This window comes from Cynocephalus volans, chromosome 15, assembly GCF_027409185.1.
Source record: "Cynocephalus volans isolate mCynVol1 chromosome 15, mCynVol1.pri, whole genome shotgun sequence".
NCBI classification, from domain to species: Eukaryota; Metazoa; Chordata; class Mammalia; order Dermoptera; family Cynocephalidae; genus Cynocephalus; species Cynocephalus volans.
In genome coordinates, this window is record NC_084474.1 from 41,881,637 (window position 1) to 41,903,148 (window position 21,512).

At 39.8% G+C, this 21,512-nt stretch overlaps 1 protein-coding gene across 1 annotated transcript; it reads right to left on the reverse strand.

Annotated features, from left to right (window-relative positions):
- Positions 1-2,829: 2,829 nt before the first annotated feature.
- On the reverse strand, positions 2,830-20,303 carry PSKH2 (protein serine kinase H2). Its single transcript, XM_063079082.1, has 3 exons — positions 20,140-20,303; positions 15,483-16,149; positions 2,830-3,135 (listed from the first exon to the last, which is right to left on the reverse strand). Exons 1-3 carry the CDS (start codon positions 20,301-20,303, stop codon positions 2,830-2,832), a joined length of 1,137 nt encoding a protein of 378 aa, XP_062935152.1.
- Positions 20,304-21,512: the final 1,209 nt, after the last annotated feature.

Genomic DNA, 21,512 nt, shown 5'->3' on the forward strand with positions numbered 1-21,512 from the left:
CCCCACCTCTCCAAGACCTCACTCCTTGCTCTGCATTTAATATCCTCTGTTGCCCCAGCAATAACCTAATCCTGCCTTTGGACTTGAGGATGCCTGCAGGGTGGTCTCATTAAAGCTGGTGTTGATAGAAAAGCAACCTAAACAAGTAAAGTGAATTATCCATAGAAACTACAAATATTTACAGTATAACTTTGGGTAATATTATATCCCATTGTTTCTTTGTGGCATCAGCACCTGCCTTTTGCATTCTTATTTCTTGGGAATGATCCAACATAGAGGTTACAGGATGAGTTCTGAGTTTCTGATTCCAGATCTGCTATGTACCTGCTGGTGATCTCGGATAAGTTATTTCACATTTCTGAGCCTCACTTTCCTTAGATATAAAACCAAATTAAGGATAATACCTACTGCAAAGGTTTGTTGTGAACAGCATATGGAATATAGTACTTGGCAGAGCGTAGGTGCTCAATAAATATTGGGATAAAATTACATTGGCTGCATGTTAAAGATATTTTCTAATCATTTAAGAAATCCAAAAGTATTAGCATTACAAATTTTAATTGCTTTTTTTATTCTGTTAATTTCAAGTGGCAAATATGTAAAATACACAATTAGAGAGAGCCAGTTTTCACATCTGATTAGTCAATCCCCAATTCCTCTAGGGCTGCTTAGACCTTCTCCATTTTCTATTGTTTCCCTTCCAGAACATGCATTTTTAATTGGATTTTATTTTTACTATAGACCTAAAGCAAATATGTCAATTAAAAAAATGTTAAGGTAGAAGTAGGTATAAAGTGAAAAACGAAAAGTAAGCCTTTCCCTCCCACACCAGACTTTCTATTCTCTTTTCCCCAGAAATAGTCACTATCTTTATCAATTCTTGCAAATTTTCAAGCTTCTGAACATTTTTTTCACACACAAATTAGATCGTATACTACAATACTCCTCTGCATCCTGCTTTTCATTTAACACAATAACATATCATGTAACATAGCATATAAATCAATCCCATCATTTTTAATGGCTGCATGGTAGACCTTTGTTTAGACATAACACACTTTAAGGAGTTCTCCCACTGATAGGCATTTACTTGTGATTCCTGTTTATATAAATGGCAATGTTTTGTACACTTTTGCACATACATATTTGCACACTTTGGCAAGAAAATATGTAGGCAAATTTCTTGAAATACCACTAGGTGAAAAGTCAATGCATTTTAATATCTAAGTCAAAGGTCAATGCAGTTTTAATTACTAGGTCAAACGTCAAAGAGTTTTTAATTGGAGTAGGTACTGCTGCCAAACTGTCCCCCAACCCCATGAGGTGGCACTAGATTTTACTCCTCTCTCTCAACAGCACATGAGAGTATCTGCTTGCCTGCAATCTTCCACCATCTGTATAATCTAAGTTTAAAATTTTTCAGTCTAATAGGAGAAAAAATATTACTTTTTGTTGTTTTAATTCTTATTTTGCAAATTATGAGTAAAACTGAACATTTTTGCACATACTTATTAGCCATCTGTATTTTCATGAACCACCTGTTAAAATATTTGCCAATTTTTCTACTTTTTTCTTTTGAATTTGTAGTGTTGTTTTTATAATAAAGGAATTAACCAATGGTCTGTCATTTGTTATGCAGCATTACAATTTAAAAAGAAAATGTTTGTGTCACTGATTACACATTCATATTTATATAGCACATAATAGCTAATAGTTCCATAGATGTAGCCTAAAAGAGAAAAATAAAATGAAAGAATTAAGACTGATTTTATAGTTATAGCAAATATCACTCTAGCATTTTATTATTGTACTTAATAAAATAAATTAAGTGATAAAACTAATGAATCATTTATTTACTATATTTATCCATTTATAAGAGTGACCCACAGGTATAATTAACAATATTTTGGTCTTTATATCATTTTACAAAAATGTATGTACTAAGGATCAGGCCATATGTGCCTTGCCTGGAGAACTGAGTTTGGGAACTTACCTCTTTTTTAATGCACTGCTTATGATTATTTTATGGTGGGTATTTAGAATCATCAAGATATTTGATTAAATAATTCTAGTAGAAACCAGTGCTTACCAAAAAGGATTGGTAGTAGTGAAAAGAAGCAAGATGATCACACACTCTTTTGTAAACTCTGATGGATGATGAATGCTAACACTAAAAAAAAAAAAATCACTTGTCTGATTCTGCAAAATCCCCATTTTCCATTGAATAATGCCCCAGTAAGACCATAAGTTTTCGATAGATAGAAACTATATATTAGCGTTCCATATATGTCCCATAATTAACAATTTCCATAAATAATTGCAGACTAAATATGAAATTAACAGACACTTGGAACTATCTTGAGTGTTACCTAGTTAACACTATATACTGGGTCTTGAATATAAATCAGTAATTTCAGGATAATACATTTAGTCCCCACATCTATCTATGCCTGCTATATCTGATTCACCATTCTTTCACATATACATCCCTTATCCCAATAATATCATATTTTATTTAACCCATTCAATACTCAAGAGATTTTCTCCATCTACTGTTTCCAGCTCTTTGAGTGTATCTAGTATTTACTCTATTATTAATCTTTTGCAGCAGTATATTTAGGGGAAATAAATATGGGTATAAGAATGATTATAGAACAAAAAATGTTACAAGTAAAGGTCAATATTATACAACAATAACCACATGCTTCTAAGTCTTTGGAGCTTTAGGGTGCCCTAATCATGATGAAATGGTCCCTATTGACCTAATGCTATTAATGAAGTTAATAATCTGGCTTCAAATTGGATAAAATGCTTTTGGCGGTCATCTGCTTACAAAGGTGCAGACAGTGGTGATTTTGCTATCCTTAAGTTTCTCTTGCTCCACATATGCCTTGATTTGTGAGAATAACACGACTTAGAAGATTGTGCAGATCCAGGACTCTGAGAGTGGGGAGATGCCCTGTGCATGAGGTTTCGGGAAATGGCCCTCTGAAGATTCTTCACGGAAGACCCTGCAGCCATGGTGACTACCCAGGGATGATCCAGGGCCTGGCCAGCTGACATGCGCTGACTTGCTTCCAAAATCAGTAGATTGTCAATGAAGTCTTTCGCCAAGTGTGAAATGCCTGGCCAAGGCTGAGAAGAAAAACAAAGTAGAATAAAACAAATAAAATAACGATACACACACAGAGAATTATATTCCTAATTATATAAATTAATGCCTATCAAATCCATAAAACTTTTGCAAATAAGCAATTTAAATACTGTGCCATTAAATATAAAGTGAATTTTAAAATCTACTTACAGAGAGGCAAAAAAAAAAAATACTTCTTAGCAAAAGGGAAAAAAACAAGCACAGAAATTATCCTCCAAAGTCTGTCCAATGAATGAGAATTAGAAGTCTGTCCAGTGTGCTGTTGCTAGCAACACAAAACATTCACAGGAGCTGGGCGAGGCAAAGCAGCTGTTGCTGATGAATGACATCAATGTCAGGTTAGTGTTTACCACAGTGTGGTCATCTCAGAGTCCCTGTGATTTTGAGAATGAGATGGAGAGGGAAGTGGAAAGTGGGATGGATTGAGAAATCATCAACTTTTCTCTCTTTTTGAAAGCTTTCTCTGGACTCAGGACGCCTCCATCTCTACAGCCTGACAGAGAAGGGGAAGCACAGCCAGGGCACTTCAGCCAAGGGTCCCCCAGCAGGGCATTTCCTCAAACACACAGGGCTCCATTGTTCCCAAGCAGTTAACCACAAATCAGATCCAGCACGTAGCAGAGCGATGACACGGTGCAATATGTACAGCCAGCTATTTGATGTTTCAGGGGCTCATTCTGGTAACATTTGCACATACTTTAAGTACAATAGCAGCAATTCACAGTGGCATTTGGGAGGATGGGGACAGGAAGGCTCTTGCTTCATACTCAAACTTGTTTTCTGCATCACCTTCTGACACACAGCACACTACCTGGACAAAACTGTAGTTTTGTATCCCTTGTCCTCTGCTAAGGAAAAACATTGAGAAAATTGCTCATGCATTTGCTATATCTCAAACATAATTTCTGATTGATCTGAATTTTTAAAAAATTGTGTCTCCCAGGAAAGGTAAGGGAATCCTCACTACCTATTGTCATTGCCCTCATGTAAGGAAAAATCAGACTCCATACATAGACATCACATTCTCTAATTTCTTAACACTCTATTAACCTTGAATTTGAATAAAAAGAATCCAGTCGAGGAAATACTCTTCTTTTTTTCCTTTAGTTTGTTTAGGTAAAGGAGATATGAGAAATATTTATCCCCCAAAATAAAAGTCGTGAAATAAATGAACATATTTGTCAAATATTCAAACACAGGAAAATAAAATGTAAACCCTCAAGTCTAGACAAAGCACATCAGTGGCAAACGCTCACAATGGCATCCCCTCGATTCTGGCTAGACATCTCTTTGGCCCTGGATCCAGACACATTTATCTGGGCACAAGACTATTTAAATGAAGGTTAAACTAAATGCCTCTAGTGGAACGTTTTAAAACAAGAAAAAGAATCTTTCTGGAAAGAATATAAAATATGTGCAGCAAGGTTTATGGAGAACTCATTAAGATGACCCTAAATGAATGTGCATTTAAAATGCAGTTGCAGAAAATAAGGTAACCGGTATGCTGGAAAAATGAATTTCTTCAGCCAAAACTTATTATTCGAACACGAGTTATAAATTACAGAATTCCTGAGCCATAAAGAACAACTGGAGAGTATCTAGGAGTCAATTTCGCATTATATATTAGAAAAGGTCAGGTACGGGAAGAAAATGAACTTCTATTTTATTTTTATCTTCTTAGAGTTCATTTTTGCCTATGTTCAATAAGCATAAATAGACTAACATACATACACATACATATTCTATAAAAGACTAAAAGCTGAGAGTGCATGCTCAAAAATTTTTGACTACTAGTGTTATGTAACCCAAAACCACCTATTGAATCAAATTCCTACTCTGGACCAACTGTCACCCGATGCCATCATTCAGTCCCTTCATCAGCTTTCATATTCATTTTATGTCCAATGGAGCTTCCCTCTTAATTTCTCCTCTCAGGTTTGGCCATCCTCATTCTTGGCCTCAAAATTCCCCTTCGTTTGGTGTTTCTCTGCAGTCTCATATAGACAGTGCCCTGGACCCGCCTGTTAACCCCTCGTAATGAAGGAACAGCATGAAGTCGTGGATTTGGACTAGACAGGCTGTCCAGCCATGCACAGCTCTGCAGCCTCAGGATTTCAGTCTCCTCATCAGAAAAAATGGGGATCATCATATGTCTTTCACGAGATTGTTATTAGGACCAAACTAGGTCAAGTTCATGAAAGATGCTTTTGAAAGTAAAGAGCATTATGTAGATTGTTGTTACTGTTCTTGTTACCATTAAATCCTCACAACTTAACGCCCTCCTTAGTTCTGTTGTAGACACATTCACTGACTATATTTAGAGAACTGAAATATGAAAATTATTCAATGCTTCTCGAACCAATTTCACTGACCATTATCATGATAAATGTGTGCCCTCAAAAAAATATATTGTGTGCAAAGAGGTGACAAACCATGTTAGAAAAAGGTATTACTTTCTTTTATCCCAAGATCATTCAATTAATGTGGTTACAAATAATCTGTAATATTTTTGGATAATTTGGACCGTGTTTTCCTTTCTTCTTTCTTTCTTTCCTCATCTGGTTCTTTGCCTATTTTTCTGATTTCTCCAATAGAGATTGGCTAAACTGTATAAAACAACAATAACCAAAAACTGAAATTCAGTGCTATCGATCGCACTACTGATTAGCTATGGAGGAATAAAAGGAATTCAGAGGGATGATATCATAGGCTATAGATGCCTTGACTCTTTTGCCTTCAAACAAAGAAATAAGAAATAAATTGCAGTTTGTTAGTGAACAACTTTCTCCTAATATTTACCCCAGTCCATGCCCTTTAAAAGAGTCTGGCTGTCTTAGTACCACACACCCTAGAGCCTGCCCTGGGGAGGGGATTGCTGGACTATTCTCTAACTTCCTCTGTCTGTTGCTCTCTGGCCTATCTCCCCAGCTTTCCATTCTCTGGCTCTACACTTCAGCTCCATCCTTTCCTGCCCTCTTCCTTTTCTCTGTCCTCTTCCTTGGTCTGGCAACCAGATCTTACAGTTCCTTCTCCAGTTTTCTGCTTCAGCTCCCAAATTAATTTCTCTGTTCAGGGTTCTCTTTACCTTGGGGCCACCCACAGCTTTGTGTACTATGGTCCCCTTACCTCCCCTCCTCACCTGGAGCCCCAGAAGTCCCCATGGAGATTCCTGGCACATGCTCCAGCGGAAAGAAGAGTCATACATTCAAGATTCACATTTTCATTGTCTTCTTTTTATGAACACCAATTAATAGGGCTAGTGTAATAGTTTATCAAAAGATTCATAAATACAAAAATTGACTAAATAAAGAATGAATAATATCCTGATGATTAGTCATAGCATTTGTATCTCTTGGTTCCTTTGCAGAAATGCCCACAGAGAATCATTATTAAAAACCATCATTAAAAAGCTAGATACTACTAATACACACAAGGCATGGAGAAGGGGACTGGGCCCCCCTCCCACAACCAGGCACACCACACCAGCACCTTGGGGCCCACCTGGGGACCCAAGGCATGGATCTGGGAACCAGACACTCCCCACAACCAGGCACACTGCCAGCATCAAGGAGCATGCCAAAAACATCACCTCCATGTGGGTGGCCCACCACAGCCACCACAGTAACCATGGCTGCCACAAAAGACGCTAGACACCACAACCACCACACAGGTGGTCCGCCAGCCACTGGAGTACATTGACACAAGAAGAGTCACCAGCAGAGATAAAGAAAAGAAGAGGATGTCTCTTTTCATAAAGCCCATTTCAGAGTGACAGAAGAAGCATCTGCTCTATGATAATATTGGGGGACCTGATCACACCTTTCGGCATTGGACACATCATCTAAGCAACAAACCAACAGAGTAACCATTACTGTTTCAGAAGGAGAGAAGAAATCTAGGGTAATTGGGGGGGAGGGAGAGGGGGATGGGGAGAGATTAAGCAAGGAGCATAAAGAATAATTATGAGGGAGGGAGGTTTCGGTAATTGGCCACAATAATCAACCACATTGTATATTAACAAAATAAAATAAAATTTTTTAAAAAAGAAAAATTATGCTTTGTAACAATATATATGCTAGTAATATTGATTTCATCAACATATGTCAACACTGAACCCTAAAAATATGTATAATCAATTTTGATTCAATAAAAAAAATTTTTTTTTTAAATCTTAAAATTTTGAGGAGTGTAATTAATGTTACAAATCGTTAAATATAGGGCTTATTAAAGTATAGGGTAATTATCAGTGGATTTAATTATGGAGTTTTCAGAAAAACTACAAAATTTTTTTTTTTAGATAGATGGATAAGCTATCATTCAAATCCTTGGACTAAAAGTACTCAAAGTAGCATTTATCCCCTAAAAAATGTTGATTTTTATTAAAAATTTCTGCTGGTGACAACCTTGTGACTTGTGTTTTCCTTCCTTCTTTGAAATTTAGTGTATGGTCTTGGCAAATTTTAACTTAAGCTTTGCAATCAAGTTTTATGTAAATGTGCCCAAAAGTACTAGGGTACTTCAAAAAATTCACAGAAAGATTCGTACTATCTTTTAATTCTATTTTCCACAAACTTTTTGAAGTACCCTCATGCTGATTAACCCTCCATGACTTTGTTGGTAGTAGAATAGGCAAAATCATTCTTCATCTCAGACAGCAGGAGGTTTTATACATTAATCTACAACATAGATATTAAATTTTTTTCTTTATTTCCCAGTCTACAAAAAAGACTCTAAATTGTATTTTATCTTTGCCAAAGCTAAAACTGCTCAAAGGCAAAGCTTTGGCTAATTATTCCAGAATGCTCTATCTGTTGGGGCATTTGTAAATGCTGGAAAAAAGTGAACACATATTCATGAGTTAATATAGGTGACATCTAATTAAAAACTGGATAGCTAATTAATCCTACACCAGACTCATAAAGAGAATATTTTTTATGAGTAAAGAGATTCTGCCATGAGGGAAGGGTTGCTTCCATTTCTTTACCCATAAAGAAGATGCCGAAACTTAGAGGACTGGGTAGTTTAATTTTTTTGAGAACCTACCATTTTTTGAAGCACTGGAAGTTAAAAGAAGTGTGTTCCAGTTTCTCCAAAGAAAGAAGAACATAATAAGAAAGACCAAAAGAAATTGGGTTGGGCTTTGAACCCCAAGTTACATACATAATTTACATTTAGAACTAGATTGTATAGTATAAATCTCATAAACCATAATGTGAATAATATAAACATAATATTAAATCTAAATACTTCCAGGTTTCTAAAATTTATGCAGATAGTTCTTTTCTCCTCAACTCCATGAACTTGACTGATGATATCAAGGTCAAAAAGTGCAACGTAATCAAGGAAGCAGGTAACATAGCTGCTTTTCCACTCCAACCACTATTCCTTATAACTAAATGAAATGTGCCACCACCATTTCAACATCTAAAAACAGTCATTGTTTGTGACTGAGTGTAAAGGAATAAGATTTGTATCCATTCAATTTAAGGTAAGTCAGAGAAAAGATGAAGAAAGGGATAGAACAGAAAATACATTTCTAAGATTTTATAACCCCTAAAATTATTTTCCGTAAAATAACTTTAAAAATAAAAATATCATTAAAACCTATTGAGCACCACTTTTTTTCTTCACAGAGCATAGGTATTTAAAAACTAAACTATAGGAATGGGAACCAAATTATAGGAATTATGGCTTAGCAGACCAAACTATAAGATGGTATAATATTCATTAATGGAATTCTAGATGTGATGGAAAGAGAAAGGAAGAGAATTAAACTACTGAATCTTCCACTCTCTTCTCCTTTTTACCTGCTTAATAACCTGAATGAAGAATATATATATAGTAAAGACAGAATGAGAGAAATTAGTGGAGATAAGGAGGCAGAACGAAACTGGGATCATGGCTGGTGAAAATGAGTATAATCCATCAGACGTGTTACTTCTAAGAGAATAAATCAATAAACTTTTTTCCTAACGGTATGGGAATCAGAAGGGGAATCTAAGCAGATGGGGACCATTTTCTATTAATGCTATGTAGGGTTTTCTAAAATATGCTGTTAATGTCAGTGTTTATCCATGTCAGTTGGCTAATATGGTTATAAGACTCATTTTATTACCAATGTATTTCACATCAAAAAAATGATTACTGTGATCTAGTGGAATATAACTAGACAAGAATATTTTATTCCCAACTCATTGGCAAGAATACTTATATTTTTTCATTATTGTTAAAATTCTAACACCAAGCTTTTCTCATTATTCCATTTAAAAGATGAAAAAGGTGCACTTGATAAGTGAAGTTTGTACCGTTTATAATGTAAAAAAAAAAAAATGTAAAACTGATAACTTACTTAAGCAAAATTCAAAGTTTCAGTCCCAGTTTCCCATGTTAATAGTAACAATAACAGGAATAATTAATATAGTACTGACTATTTATTTACTAACATGGAACTATTCTAAGCACTTACATCTATTAGCTCATTTGATCTTTGCAACAATCCTGTTAGGTAGCAACTATCATTATTAACATTTCACAAGCAAAGAAACTAAGATACAGAGAAATTATAAAAATATACCCAAAGTTACACAGTAAACGGCAGATGTGGTAGTGGAATCCAGCCAGTATGCTCCAGAATGTATTCTTAACCATTACACTACATTAGTATGCCTGTACATGTGCACGCACACAAGCTCTAAAATTCTTACATTTCACTAGTCAATTTATCCCCTTTTATGTGCTTTTGAGTATGTTGCTCTGTCTATTTGAAAAGTGTTCATCTCCCTTCGTCCTACACAGCACAAGTGTCACCTTCTTCATGGAATCTGACTCAACTTCCCTAAGAAATGTTAGATCATCTTCCATTGCTCCTGTGGACTCTGAGACTTTGTTCCTACCTGTATTAAAGCACTTATACTTGCAGAGATAAATAGTAGTAACACGTGGTCTCTCCACCAAGACCACTAGGACCCTAAGAGCAGGGATACTGAGCATTTTTTATGTGGATATCCTCAGAGCTGAGCATAATTCCTGGTATGAGTAAGGCCCGACCAGAAGGAAGGGGTGGGGACCACACAAGGATGCATTCAAATGGTCTCCAAGATGAGTCCTTTACTTACTGTCCCCAGCATGAGCTCTGCCACCATGCCAAAAGCCATCATGATGCCACTGGTAATCAGGCAGATTAGTAAAGCCCTCCCTTGCACAGTGGGGAAGAAATCTTTGCGCTCTTCCACTCCTTTTCCACCATCTGCTGTTCCTTCTATCCTGGTTGCTCCTCTGGCACTCCCAGTGCCGCACTCTCCCGTGTGAGCCACGGGGTCGCACCTGGGCCCCTGTTTTTTGTATGTACGCACATACCTCTCCTTTGAAGTGCTTTACTTCTCAAACCCAACACCATGCTTTTTTTCAGAAGACCACCCTGGGGCTCCTGGAGTCACTTTGCCTTGACCCCAGAAAGCCTGAGAATTTACCACCACCACCAACTCCACTGACCAACAGGAAACCCAGCTCACCTCCTCCAGACAATGCTGAGAAGTAACTCCTCTGCTGAGTGACACTGACCCGCTGTGGCCTTGGCCTCTTCATCTTCCCTGTCGTGCTGCCACCCTGCTCCTTACCCGTCTCCCCAGAAGTCTATCCATAATAAATCACTTGCACATGAATCTTCTTCGCAGGGTTGTTTCTGGGGAACCTGACCCTAGAAACCCTCTGAATTAAACCTAACAAAGTATTTTTAACAGAACATATTGTTTATTATTTTTTCACATTAAAATATTAATTGTGATATCTGGTGCAAATATGGACCATACCTCTAACAGTCACCCTCTGTGTGGTCCCTTCCCACAGCAAATTATGGCTGGCCTAGGACTCAGTGCGAAATTGTGACAATATATATTTGATCTTCATCTCTGTTTCCTGACATACAAATCTTAAAATCTTTAGATTCTCCAAAGTGGTAAGTTTTGCCATATGCTAATGATAGCTGGCAGCCCCTAGGCAGCTTCAGGATAGGGCTTGGTCACACAGGAAAGACCAACCTCTGGGGAAGGGAGAGGGGCTGAAGGTTAAGTTGATCACCAGTGGCCAATGATTTAATCAATCATGCCTAAGTAATGAAGCCTCCATTTATAAATCCAAGACACCTGGGTTCAGAGGGCTTCCAGATAGCTGAACATGTGGAGGTTTCTGGAGGGAGGTGGGGAGGGCATGGAATCTCTGCACCTCTTCTCCCATACCTCACCCTGTGTGTCTATTCATCTGTGTCCTTTGTAATAGCCTTTATAATAAATGGGTAGACATAAGTCTTTCCCTGAGTTCTGAGAGCCACTCAAGCAAACAAATCAAATCCAAGGAGGAGGTTGTGGGAACCCCAATTTATATCTGGACAGTCAGAAGTTCTAGAGGCCTAGACTGACCTGGGGGCACTCTTGCAGACTGAACCTTCAATCTGTGGGATCTGACGCTATCTCCAGGTAGACAGCATTGGAATGGAATTGGAGGGCACCCAGCTGTGGAACTAGTTGTTTGCTTGCTACTGGAGAGAAATCCCCACACATGTGATCACAGAAGTCAGAAGTTGTCTTCTGAGCTGATGTTTGTTGCTGTGTGAGAGCACAGGAAAGACAGCGTGTGTTTTTCACACACCAATTCACACAGTAACAATAGAAAGAGGCAAAAGTAATGCTGTGCCACCCTCAAGTCCACTTTCAAGAGAACTGGCAACTTCCATAACTCTCTTTTGATATATTCGCTTTTGGAAGTCCTAAACTGACATGTAAGAAGTCTGGCTGTCCTGGTGGAGAAACCACATGGAGAAACGCCATGTAGGAAAAGAAACCCTGAGATACGTAGAAAGAATGACAGAGAAAGGTCTAGTGGTCCCAATGTCCTGGTCAAAGGCAGCTTTCCAGCTGTCCCACAAAGACACCAGAGATTTGAGCAGCCCCTCCTAGATCTTCCACCCCAGTCAAGCCCCCGGATGAGTGCATGCCATGTGTGGAGCAGAAGCACCACCAAGCTGAGCCCCACCAAACCACAGAATCATGAGTCATGATAAAATGTGGTGGTTGTTTTATGCTGCTAGGTTGGGGGATGGTTTGTTGCACAGTCACAGATAACCAAAAGAGAAATCTGTGTTCTTTGTAAACAAAACAAAATAAAAACAGAAATACAAAGATGTAGAGTTAGGGCTAGGGTCTGGAGCTCACAGACTCCTCGAGCCCGTTTACAAACCCTTCACATGCAGGTCTATGAGCTAGGTAACTGGCAAAAAGGTCCTTGGAGCCTTGGTTGAAGAAGGAATAGTCTTTATTCAACACACACACATCTAGGAGCTAGGCAGTACAAAGAGAAACTCAAAACTCAACTGCTACTGGCAAAATCCAAAGAAAAACTCAGCAGCTGCCATCAGAGTAAACATGCTCTATTTTTAGATGAGAGCTCTCTGCCACCAGCCTGCTTCACAAACTGAAAAACACACAAAAACAACAACCTAAAAAGATACATTGGTGCACATGTGCGCTAACTCCACCCACACACAACTTGTTTACAAGAAATGGGCTGCTCAACCCCCAACCAGACCTGAGCCAAGGGAGCCTAAATTATCCTATTTTCCCCACAAAAGGTATTCATAATACAAAGAAGAAAACCAAAATGTTCAATCCATAATCCCCAAACCAGGAAACAAGCCCTGTTAACATTTCACTTTATTTCCTCAGCCTTTTTCCTATGTATATACACTTTCCGGTATGAATGTAATCATACCATACACACAGTTTGTATCCTCTTTATTTTCCACCTGTCAGTACATTGTGGCCAATGTCCAGTGTTGTTACTGTTGCTAAACATGCAGAGCCCCCTCAGGGACCTGGGGGAAGGAGAAGGGGACCGGACCATCCTCCCACAACCAGGCACCCCATGCCAGTGCCTTGGGGCCAGCCCGGAGACCCAGGATATGAAGCTGGGGACTGGACTCCCCTCCCACAACCAGGCACCCTGTGCCAGTGCCCCAGGACCCACAAGGGGACCCAAGGTATGGAGCTGGGGACTGGAACCCCTCCCACAACCAGGCACCCTGTGCCAGAGCCCCAAGACACACAGGGGACCCAGGATAGGGAGCTGGGGACCAGACCCCCCTCCCACAACCAGGCACCTTGTGCCAGCACCTCAGGGCCTGCCCATGGACCTGAGTCATGAAGAAGGGGACCGGACTCCCCTCCCACAACCAGTAACCCCATGCCAGCCCCTCAGGGCCCATCCGGGGACCTGGGGTATGGAGCCTGGAACCCCTCCCACAACCAGGCACCTTGTGCCAGTGCCTTGGGACCCAGCTGGCAACCCAGGGAATGGAACTGGGGATCAGACACAACCAGGCACACTGCCAGCACCACAGAGCATGCCAAAAATATCTCCTCCATGTGGGTGGCCCACCACAGCCACCACAACAACCATGGTTGCTGCGAAGGCGGCTAGATGCCACAACCACCACGCAGATGGCCCACCAGCCACTGGAGTGAGTTGACACAAGGAGAGTCGCCAGCAGAGGTAAAGAAATGAGGAGGATGTCTGTCTCCACAAAGCCCATTTCAGAGTGACAGAAGAGGCATCTGCTCTATGATTGTATTGGGGGAACTGATCACACCTCTCAGCATTGGACAGATCATCTAGGAAACAAATCAACAGAGTAACCATTACTCTTTCAGAGGGAGAGAAGAAATCTAGGGTAATTAGAGAGGGAAGGGGGTAAGAAAGGGGGATGAGGAGAGATTGGACAAGAGGCATGAAGAATAATTACAATTTGTAACAATATATATACTAGTAATATTGATTTGATCAACATATCTCAATGTTGAAACCCAAAAATATTTATAATCAATTTTGATTCAACAAAAATTAAAATTAAAATTAAAAACAAATAAATAAAAATAAACATGCAGAACTTAGGGACCATCAGACTCTACCATATGGATGTTTCATAATCTATTCAAACATCCTCTTAGGGTTCTTTTCAATTTTTCGCTTTTGTAAATATAGCTGAGATGAGCACCGTTATACTGAAATATTTGCTGCATCTGGGATTACTTCCTTAATTTCCTTCCTTTTTTAAGAGTGAAATTATCAGATCTAAATATGTAATTTTTTTTAGTTCTAGATGCATGTTTTCAACTACTTTTCAGGAAGCCTGTGACAATTCACCTTCCACCAGCAGTAAATGAGAGAGCTAATCTCTTAGTACCCTTAGCAGCAATAAGTAGACTTGAGTTGGGATTTTTAATCTTTATCCACTCAAAAGATGAAAAATAAGACTTTTTTCTTTTCATTGGCATTTCTTTGGTCATGAGTGAGGCTAGACATTTTTCAGACTTTTAATAATCAATGGTATCACATCGTATGTGATTCTTCCTACTCTTTTCTGCTTCCCTATGTAAGTTTTAGATCTCATTTATCAATTTGTATGAGTTTTTAAAAAGATATGCATGTACAATAAGGTACTAAAGTTCTGTCAGAGTACGGAAAATATTATTTTCAGATTTGGTATTTAATTTTAATTTTGCTTAAGATATTGCTGTATATATAGATGTGACATTTTAAGAATAATCAAACTATCAATATTTTTCTTTATGAGAAATTAAAAGCAAAATAAATTTGTTCATTTGCTCTACATGAAACTAATTTCCTATTTTGTCAGGCTTCCCCCACACAAGCATTGGCAATTCTCCTGCACTACCTAAAACAGCAAAAAGTTAACAAATTCATGAACACAGAGATTTTGAGAGGTTTAAACAGTGGATCAATATTTTGCACAAACTGTGAGGTTAAACATTTCACTGTGGAAACAGTACATCGCAAAATGGGCTTGGATCATCTAGATTTAAGGCAGAAAATCTGCCAACACCCGAGCATCATGCTGAACTTCTGAATACACATTAGTCTAGTCAGCCAGCTCAGGTTCTGCGCACTGATTGGAGGAAAGACTGCAGACAAACTCACTTACCTACCTGATTATCAATGTCATGTGCTAATCACAGACAGCTCAGTAATAGAGGCCCTTGCCACCTTGAGACCAATGGCTCTCAGCCAGGGGCCATTTTGCACCACAGGGAACATTTAACAATGCCTGGAGACATTTTTGGGTGTCACAACTGTGGGAGGTATGTTACTGGAATCTAATGGGTAGACGCCAGAGCCAGAAATGCTGCTAAACATCCTGCAGCACACAGGACAGTCTCTCTCCCAGCAAAGAATCATCCGGCCCTAAACGTCAGTAGTGATGAGGCTGAGAAACCCTACTCTAAGCCAACACAATAGGAATAAAGTAATAATCTCTTACCTCTCCTGTATAATGATATTTGCCTTTTAGAATCTTCCTGTAAAGCTTTGTATGGCTTTCATCATCAAAAGGCAGGAATCCGCTAAGTAAAACATAAGTGATTACGCCGAAAGCCCACATGTCCACTGCACTGGTATAAGGCTTCCTTAGCAAAATCTCAGGAGCTATGTACTCTGGGGTCCCACAGAGCGTCCTCATCGTCCAGTCACCACTTTTGTTCCCCGAGTGTGCCAAACCAAAATCTGTGATTAAAATTTTCGACTCTGCACCCGGATGATAGTACAGGAGATTTTCCGGCTTCAGGTCCCGATGAGTTATTCGCAAAGCGTGCAGGTAGCTGATGCCATCAGCAACCATGCGCAGGATTCTGACGGCGTCCCGCTCTGTGAAGGATCCCTGAGCAGCGAGGCGCTCGAAGAGCTCCCCTCCCGTAGCCAGCTCCATCACCACGTACACTCGACCCCGGGCCTCAAAGATCTCCATGAGCTGCACGATGTAACGATGGCTAACCCGCCTCAGGACGCGGAGCTCGGATTCACACGCTTCTCTGCCTTCTCTAGCTCCGGTTTCCATTACTTTTATGGCAAACGGTTTCTTGGTGGTCTTCTGCTCTACCCTGACAACCTTGCTGAAACTGCCTGTCCCGATAAGAGCCTTGATGTCATATCTGTCGGGAAGTAAAACCAAATCTGTCATCCTCCAAAGTGACGATTCTCCAAACCATCTCAGTCTACGCTCTGTATCATCTTTTCTGTCTTTACATTCCTCCCACCAGATTTCCTTGCTTTTCATTGCTTAATTGTGTTTATTATTTTTGACAGTCACCCCACATCCTTTTTTGAAATGGAGGTGAATGGTATAAAAGTAATTAATTGGCAGAAAGACAGCCTTAATGATGATAGCTACCATTTATTATACATTTATTAAGTGACCGAAATTTTATTTTTTTAAAAGTCTCATCCTTACAAACATGTAATAATATCCTCCTTTTTCAGATAAGGAATTATGGCTAAAAAAAAAAAAAAAAAGTTCAGTGATTTTCCAAGGCCACACACATTAGAGTTGGAATGGATGGGATTCAAATCCAATCCCTTCAAATGCATTTCACCAAAATTTCCTTAAAGAATTTTAGGACCTCTCTCTACCATTTTCTCTCCTTCCTCCAGTCCTTGTTTTTATCATTCTTCAACCACCACCACCAAATCAGGTGAGGAGAATTAAAAAACTTACTCCTGTTTATAACTTCTCGAAAGAGGGAGGATACCATATCAGGAGACAGGGTACAAATGGTACGTTTCTTGGTGTTACTTGACTCCAAGCTAGTCCCAGGCACATCTTGCACACAGAAGCTCTTAATAAAGAAAAAGTAATCACGGAGGTGTTACCCAGGAGCAGGTTTCAGAAGCCTGGTAGGAGTGGCGTTAGGGCCACCCTGCAGCCAGCAGCTGTCCACAGTTTCCCCCAACCCCACCCTCCTGCACTTGCAATTTCTAAGCAGTAAAAAGAATCTTAACCTGGGGTATACATCAATAATCACATTGTATTCCATAGATATATGCAATTATCGTGGGTCAATTAAGAAAAAATAAATTAAAAAGAAAAAAATTTTCAGAGATAGAAGTAGGTTAGAGGTTACCAGAAATGGGGGCGGGGGGGCAGGGAGGAAAAGAGGAGTAGGATAATGAGAAGTTATTGCTTAATGGGTACAGAGTTTATGTTTAGGATGACCAAAAAGGTTTGGAACTAGATAGAGGTAGTCGTTACACGTCATCGTTAATGTAATTAATTCCCCACAGTTGTATGTTTAAAAATGGCAATCCTTATGTTATACATGTTTTACCACAATAAAAAAATGGAAAAAAAAATAATAATGTGCAAACAAATTATCTCACAAAAAGGTCATGAAGTCAGCTTACATTTCAAAGGCTAGGGATCTTAAACTTGAATTATTAAATTTCTACTTAAGCTTAATAATCCTATCAAAGTTAACCTTCCCCTTTATTTAAGAAGTGTTGAGAAAGTGCTAGATTTAAAATTCTGATTTTACAGCTGGAAACAATATTAAAGAATAATTTAATTTAACTCTTCATTTTACAGATAGGGAAATTTGAAGAACAGTTAGCCAGTTGGTTAAGGTGTAGAGTCCGAATTAGAACTCAGATCTCTTTACTTAAGCCATAATTTAATGTTCTTCTCACTTTATTAAAATCTTTCCCACATAAGGATGTCAGAGAATGGTATGTACCCAAGGAGGGCCCAGGGAGAAGTTAATTCTTTAAGTCATACACTCAATACTGAACATTCAAATGCAAATATCAATCTGTGCTTTTAAGCAGATTTTACTTCTTTTTGCTGAGCTTATTCTTCCTATAATTTTTATTTTTGCCTCCTTATCTATTACTTATATTCCTGTGAATAGAATAAAAATGACATTTGGCTGTACCAGCTTACAGAAAACAGCTTTGTTCTACACCGTGCATTTAATTTTCTAGCCAATTACCTTACAAAACAGATAGCAATTTAGTAATCTTAAATAGATTCTGTCCCCTCTTCCCCCCACCCCCGTTTTAGTCATGTGCGCTCCCAGTGTGATTTTGAAGATAATCACAGACATTTCAAATTCTATTGCTTTGCAGACCCACCAAGTTTTACATTACCTCTAAGTGGATGAAAGCACTTCACAAATACTGATTTATCGCTATGCCTTCAGAACTGCAAGCAAACTCATTTGTTCATGGAATTAATCATCAAATATCAAGCTACCATTTCTGGGAAACTACACTCTTTTGCTCAAATAAAAGGAGCTTTATTCACTACTGTTAAGGGGCCTTCTTATACCAAATAGTTGAAAAAAATGCTAGTAATCTGGCATTGGAGGAAACAGTAGGCTTTAAGCCAAGATTTATAGTAGTGGGGAAAAATGACCTCAGATTAAACAGCAATCTGAAACCATGTCCCATAAAGAAACTTCTATAGCTTCAGCCTTACTTGTGAGTCCCTGAGGGCCATGGATGGTGACTGTCTTTATGACTTGAGTGCAGTGCTTAGCACAGAGGGGGCAGCAATAAATGTTGAATGAAAGAATCGCTGAATACATATTATTATTGAATCATCACACATATTTTGAAAACATTAAGTAAGAACTGACTCAAGCAAGGGAGAATGCATTTACAAGGCCTTTCCATTTCCTCCGCTTCCATCCCTCTATCCCCACCCCCCACAGAGCAGCCTCAAAGTTAGTTTTGTAGGTGGTGCAATATCACATCATCCCAGAGATTATGGAAATTGAAAATATTACTTTAACTTCAGCTGCTACAAACTGGGATTTTCTGAACATGGATAAAAAAATGAAACATGGAAATACTAATAATATCACAACCTGTTTGATAGAAGCAATTGTAATGAACTCCTAAGAAGAAAGTGAAAACAGTATAGTCAGATTTAAATTGTATCATCTCTATTCTGCAAGATTTATAAATGGAATCACAACAGAGAGGAAAGACAACTGTGTTCTAGATCCAATTCTGCCACTAACTTGGACAAGCTACTTAGCTTTCTGGGGCTCAGCTCCTCATGGGTTAAAGATGAGCCTTAAGTTAAAGTCTCTGAAGCCTTTCAAATGTTGACAGACTCTGCTTCTATGATTCCTTTATACTCTTAAGAGGCTGGAACTGGGGAATGGGAGAAGAGTTAGGAGGGTGGATAAAGACTAGACCAGAGTAGCATCATCTCCCTAACTATAGATGACCAGAGATACTGTTTAAACACTTCAGTCTTGACAAGACCCCATATCCACTTAGATTCAAGTTCAGTCACATCAGCCAGCTTTGTTCTTCTCGAAGCTGAGCAGCTCCTGGACTGATTCTCCGGTAGTCATTGTACTTAAACTTCTCAGAGAGGCCAGGAAATAGTTCTGCATGGACTCTGGCCAGAGCACTGTGATGAGGTGAACATAGAATTCTGGGACTAGAAGTGCCCTGAGAAGCCAGCTGAGCCACCCACCCTGTGGCTTACCAAACACTACAGAGGGGAAGAGGATTCTGTGATTTCCTTGGTCAATATGTGCAACATCGTGATCTCTGAGGAAATCATTTCTCAGGCCAACCAGCTGCAATCTTTGCTCATTTCCTGCATAGGTCAGCTGGGTCCTACTTGTATTTCACGAAGACAATAATTAGCATTGCACTAATATCAAATGAGGACTTGCATCATGCACTGTGAGCATACCCAATATGTAATTTGTACATATTGCTTTAATTATCCTCCCAACAATCTTAGAAGAGATGGGAGTGAATTTCCAGTCTGGTTGACTTCAAGGCCCATTTCTAGTCCACTAACTACAATCCTGTTTTCTAGAATTTAGTGGCGGATCCTTCACAAACCAGGTCTGGCTGCCCCCAGAGAGCCCTCCTGGGGTTGGGAGGCTTCCTCCTTCTCCAGCTCTGGGGGCAGAATTCCCTCCTTTCCTTGCTGCTGTCCCTGCTCTCCTTTTGGGGAGCTCAGGATGTCAAGCAGAAATTGTGCCGGACACATTAGAAACGGCAAGGAAGCCTCTGAAGGGCAGTCGAGCTGAAAGGAAAAGGTTAAGGCGTCTCGTTCGGTGGTTTATCTTGCTCAACCCATCCCGGGCCAGCCTCTCCTTCACGTGGCTTTTTACCTGGCGAGGACCCGCGGGTCAAACTTGGCTCTGAAGCGAGCCACCTGCATCCTCCGAGCCGCCTGGGCCGCCGTCTCGGCGCTGCGGGGGCTCCGACCCTCCCGCTGAAGCGCGGCCGGCGCGGGCGGCTCCGGGGCCACCTTCCTGCTGGCGCCGCAACCCATCCCGGCCACACGCGGCCCGCGGCCCTCCCGGGCTCCGGCCGGGGGCTCGGGCAGGGACCCGGCTCCGCGCGGCGGCACATTTATCCCCAGAACAGCTGGAGGGGGCGGGACACCACCCGCCCCCGGGCAGACTCGGAAGGGAACCCCACCGCGGGGTCTTTGTCCGGACGACAATCAGAGTGCTCGCTGACTGTCACAACGCCCTGATCGTCTCTGCCCTCTTATCTGCATGTGCGATTGACATGGTAAACGCGAAGTGGACCAGAGGGCAAGAGCCTGGGCTTAACCCTCTGGGCCTCACCTCTCTCAATCGAGGAAGTGAGCATATGAAATTATCTTATTCTATGAAGGATATCGTCCTTCTAAAGGACTTTTATGTCTCCAGGGCTGAGCTTGTATCCAGATGACATGAACACTGTGTAGGTAGGTAGGGAGGGAGGAAGGGGGGGAGGGAAGGGGAGAAAAAGAGAGAGAGAGAGAGAGAGAGAGAAATGTTCTAAGAGCCCATAATACGTAAAGTATAACGTATCACGTACACTCTTACATTAATTAAACAGTAGACATTGGCCTGTGTCTGGCACTCTGCTAACCCTCTTACAGCTAGAAGACACCCTCACCTTCTGAGGAAATCCATTTGAGACAGAAAAACCTGTGGCAACAATAGATATCTAGAACCCAGGCCAATACCCTAAGCAAATACCAGAATAAAATCTGTTTTAAAAATTATATAAACACCAAGATCAAGGGTTTGGATCTCCATATTTGCCAGCTGCCAAAAAGAAAGAAATTTTTAAAAATTAAAAAATCAAAAAAAATTTATATAGAAATATAATCTTAACTTTTTAACATATTTCATCTTTGTATTCATACATATCTACATATGTATGTGAATGTGTGCTATATATAATAGACAATATATTTATATTTATCATTTTGATAAGTATTTTACATATTGATTGTATCACTATATTGACTAGATACCATGGATATTGATAAACTATATTTATATACATATGTATAAACGATATGTGGGAAATGAAATTCAGTCAGGGCCAAGCATGTCAAAATAACATGCCTAGTAAGCTGTAAAACCCGAGCTGGAGGCCCAGTCTCCCAATTTTCTGTCCAGTGCTCTTTCAATTGTGTCATTTCCTTTCTGATTTCATTTAGTTTGCAGTTTGGTTTAACAGGGAATATCTGCGGTGGGTA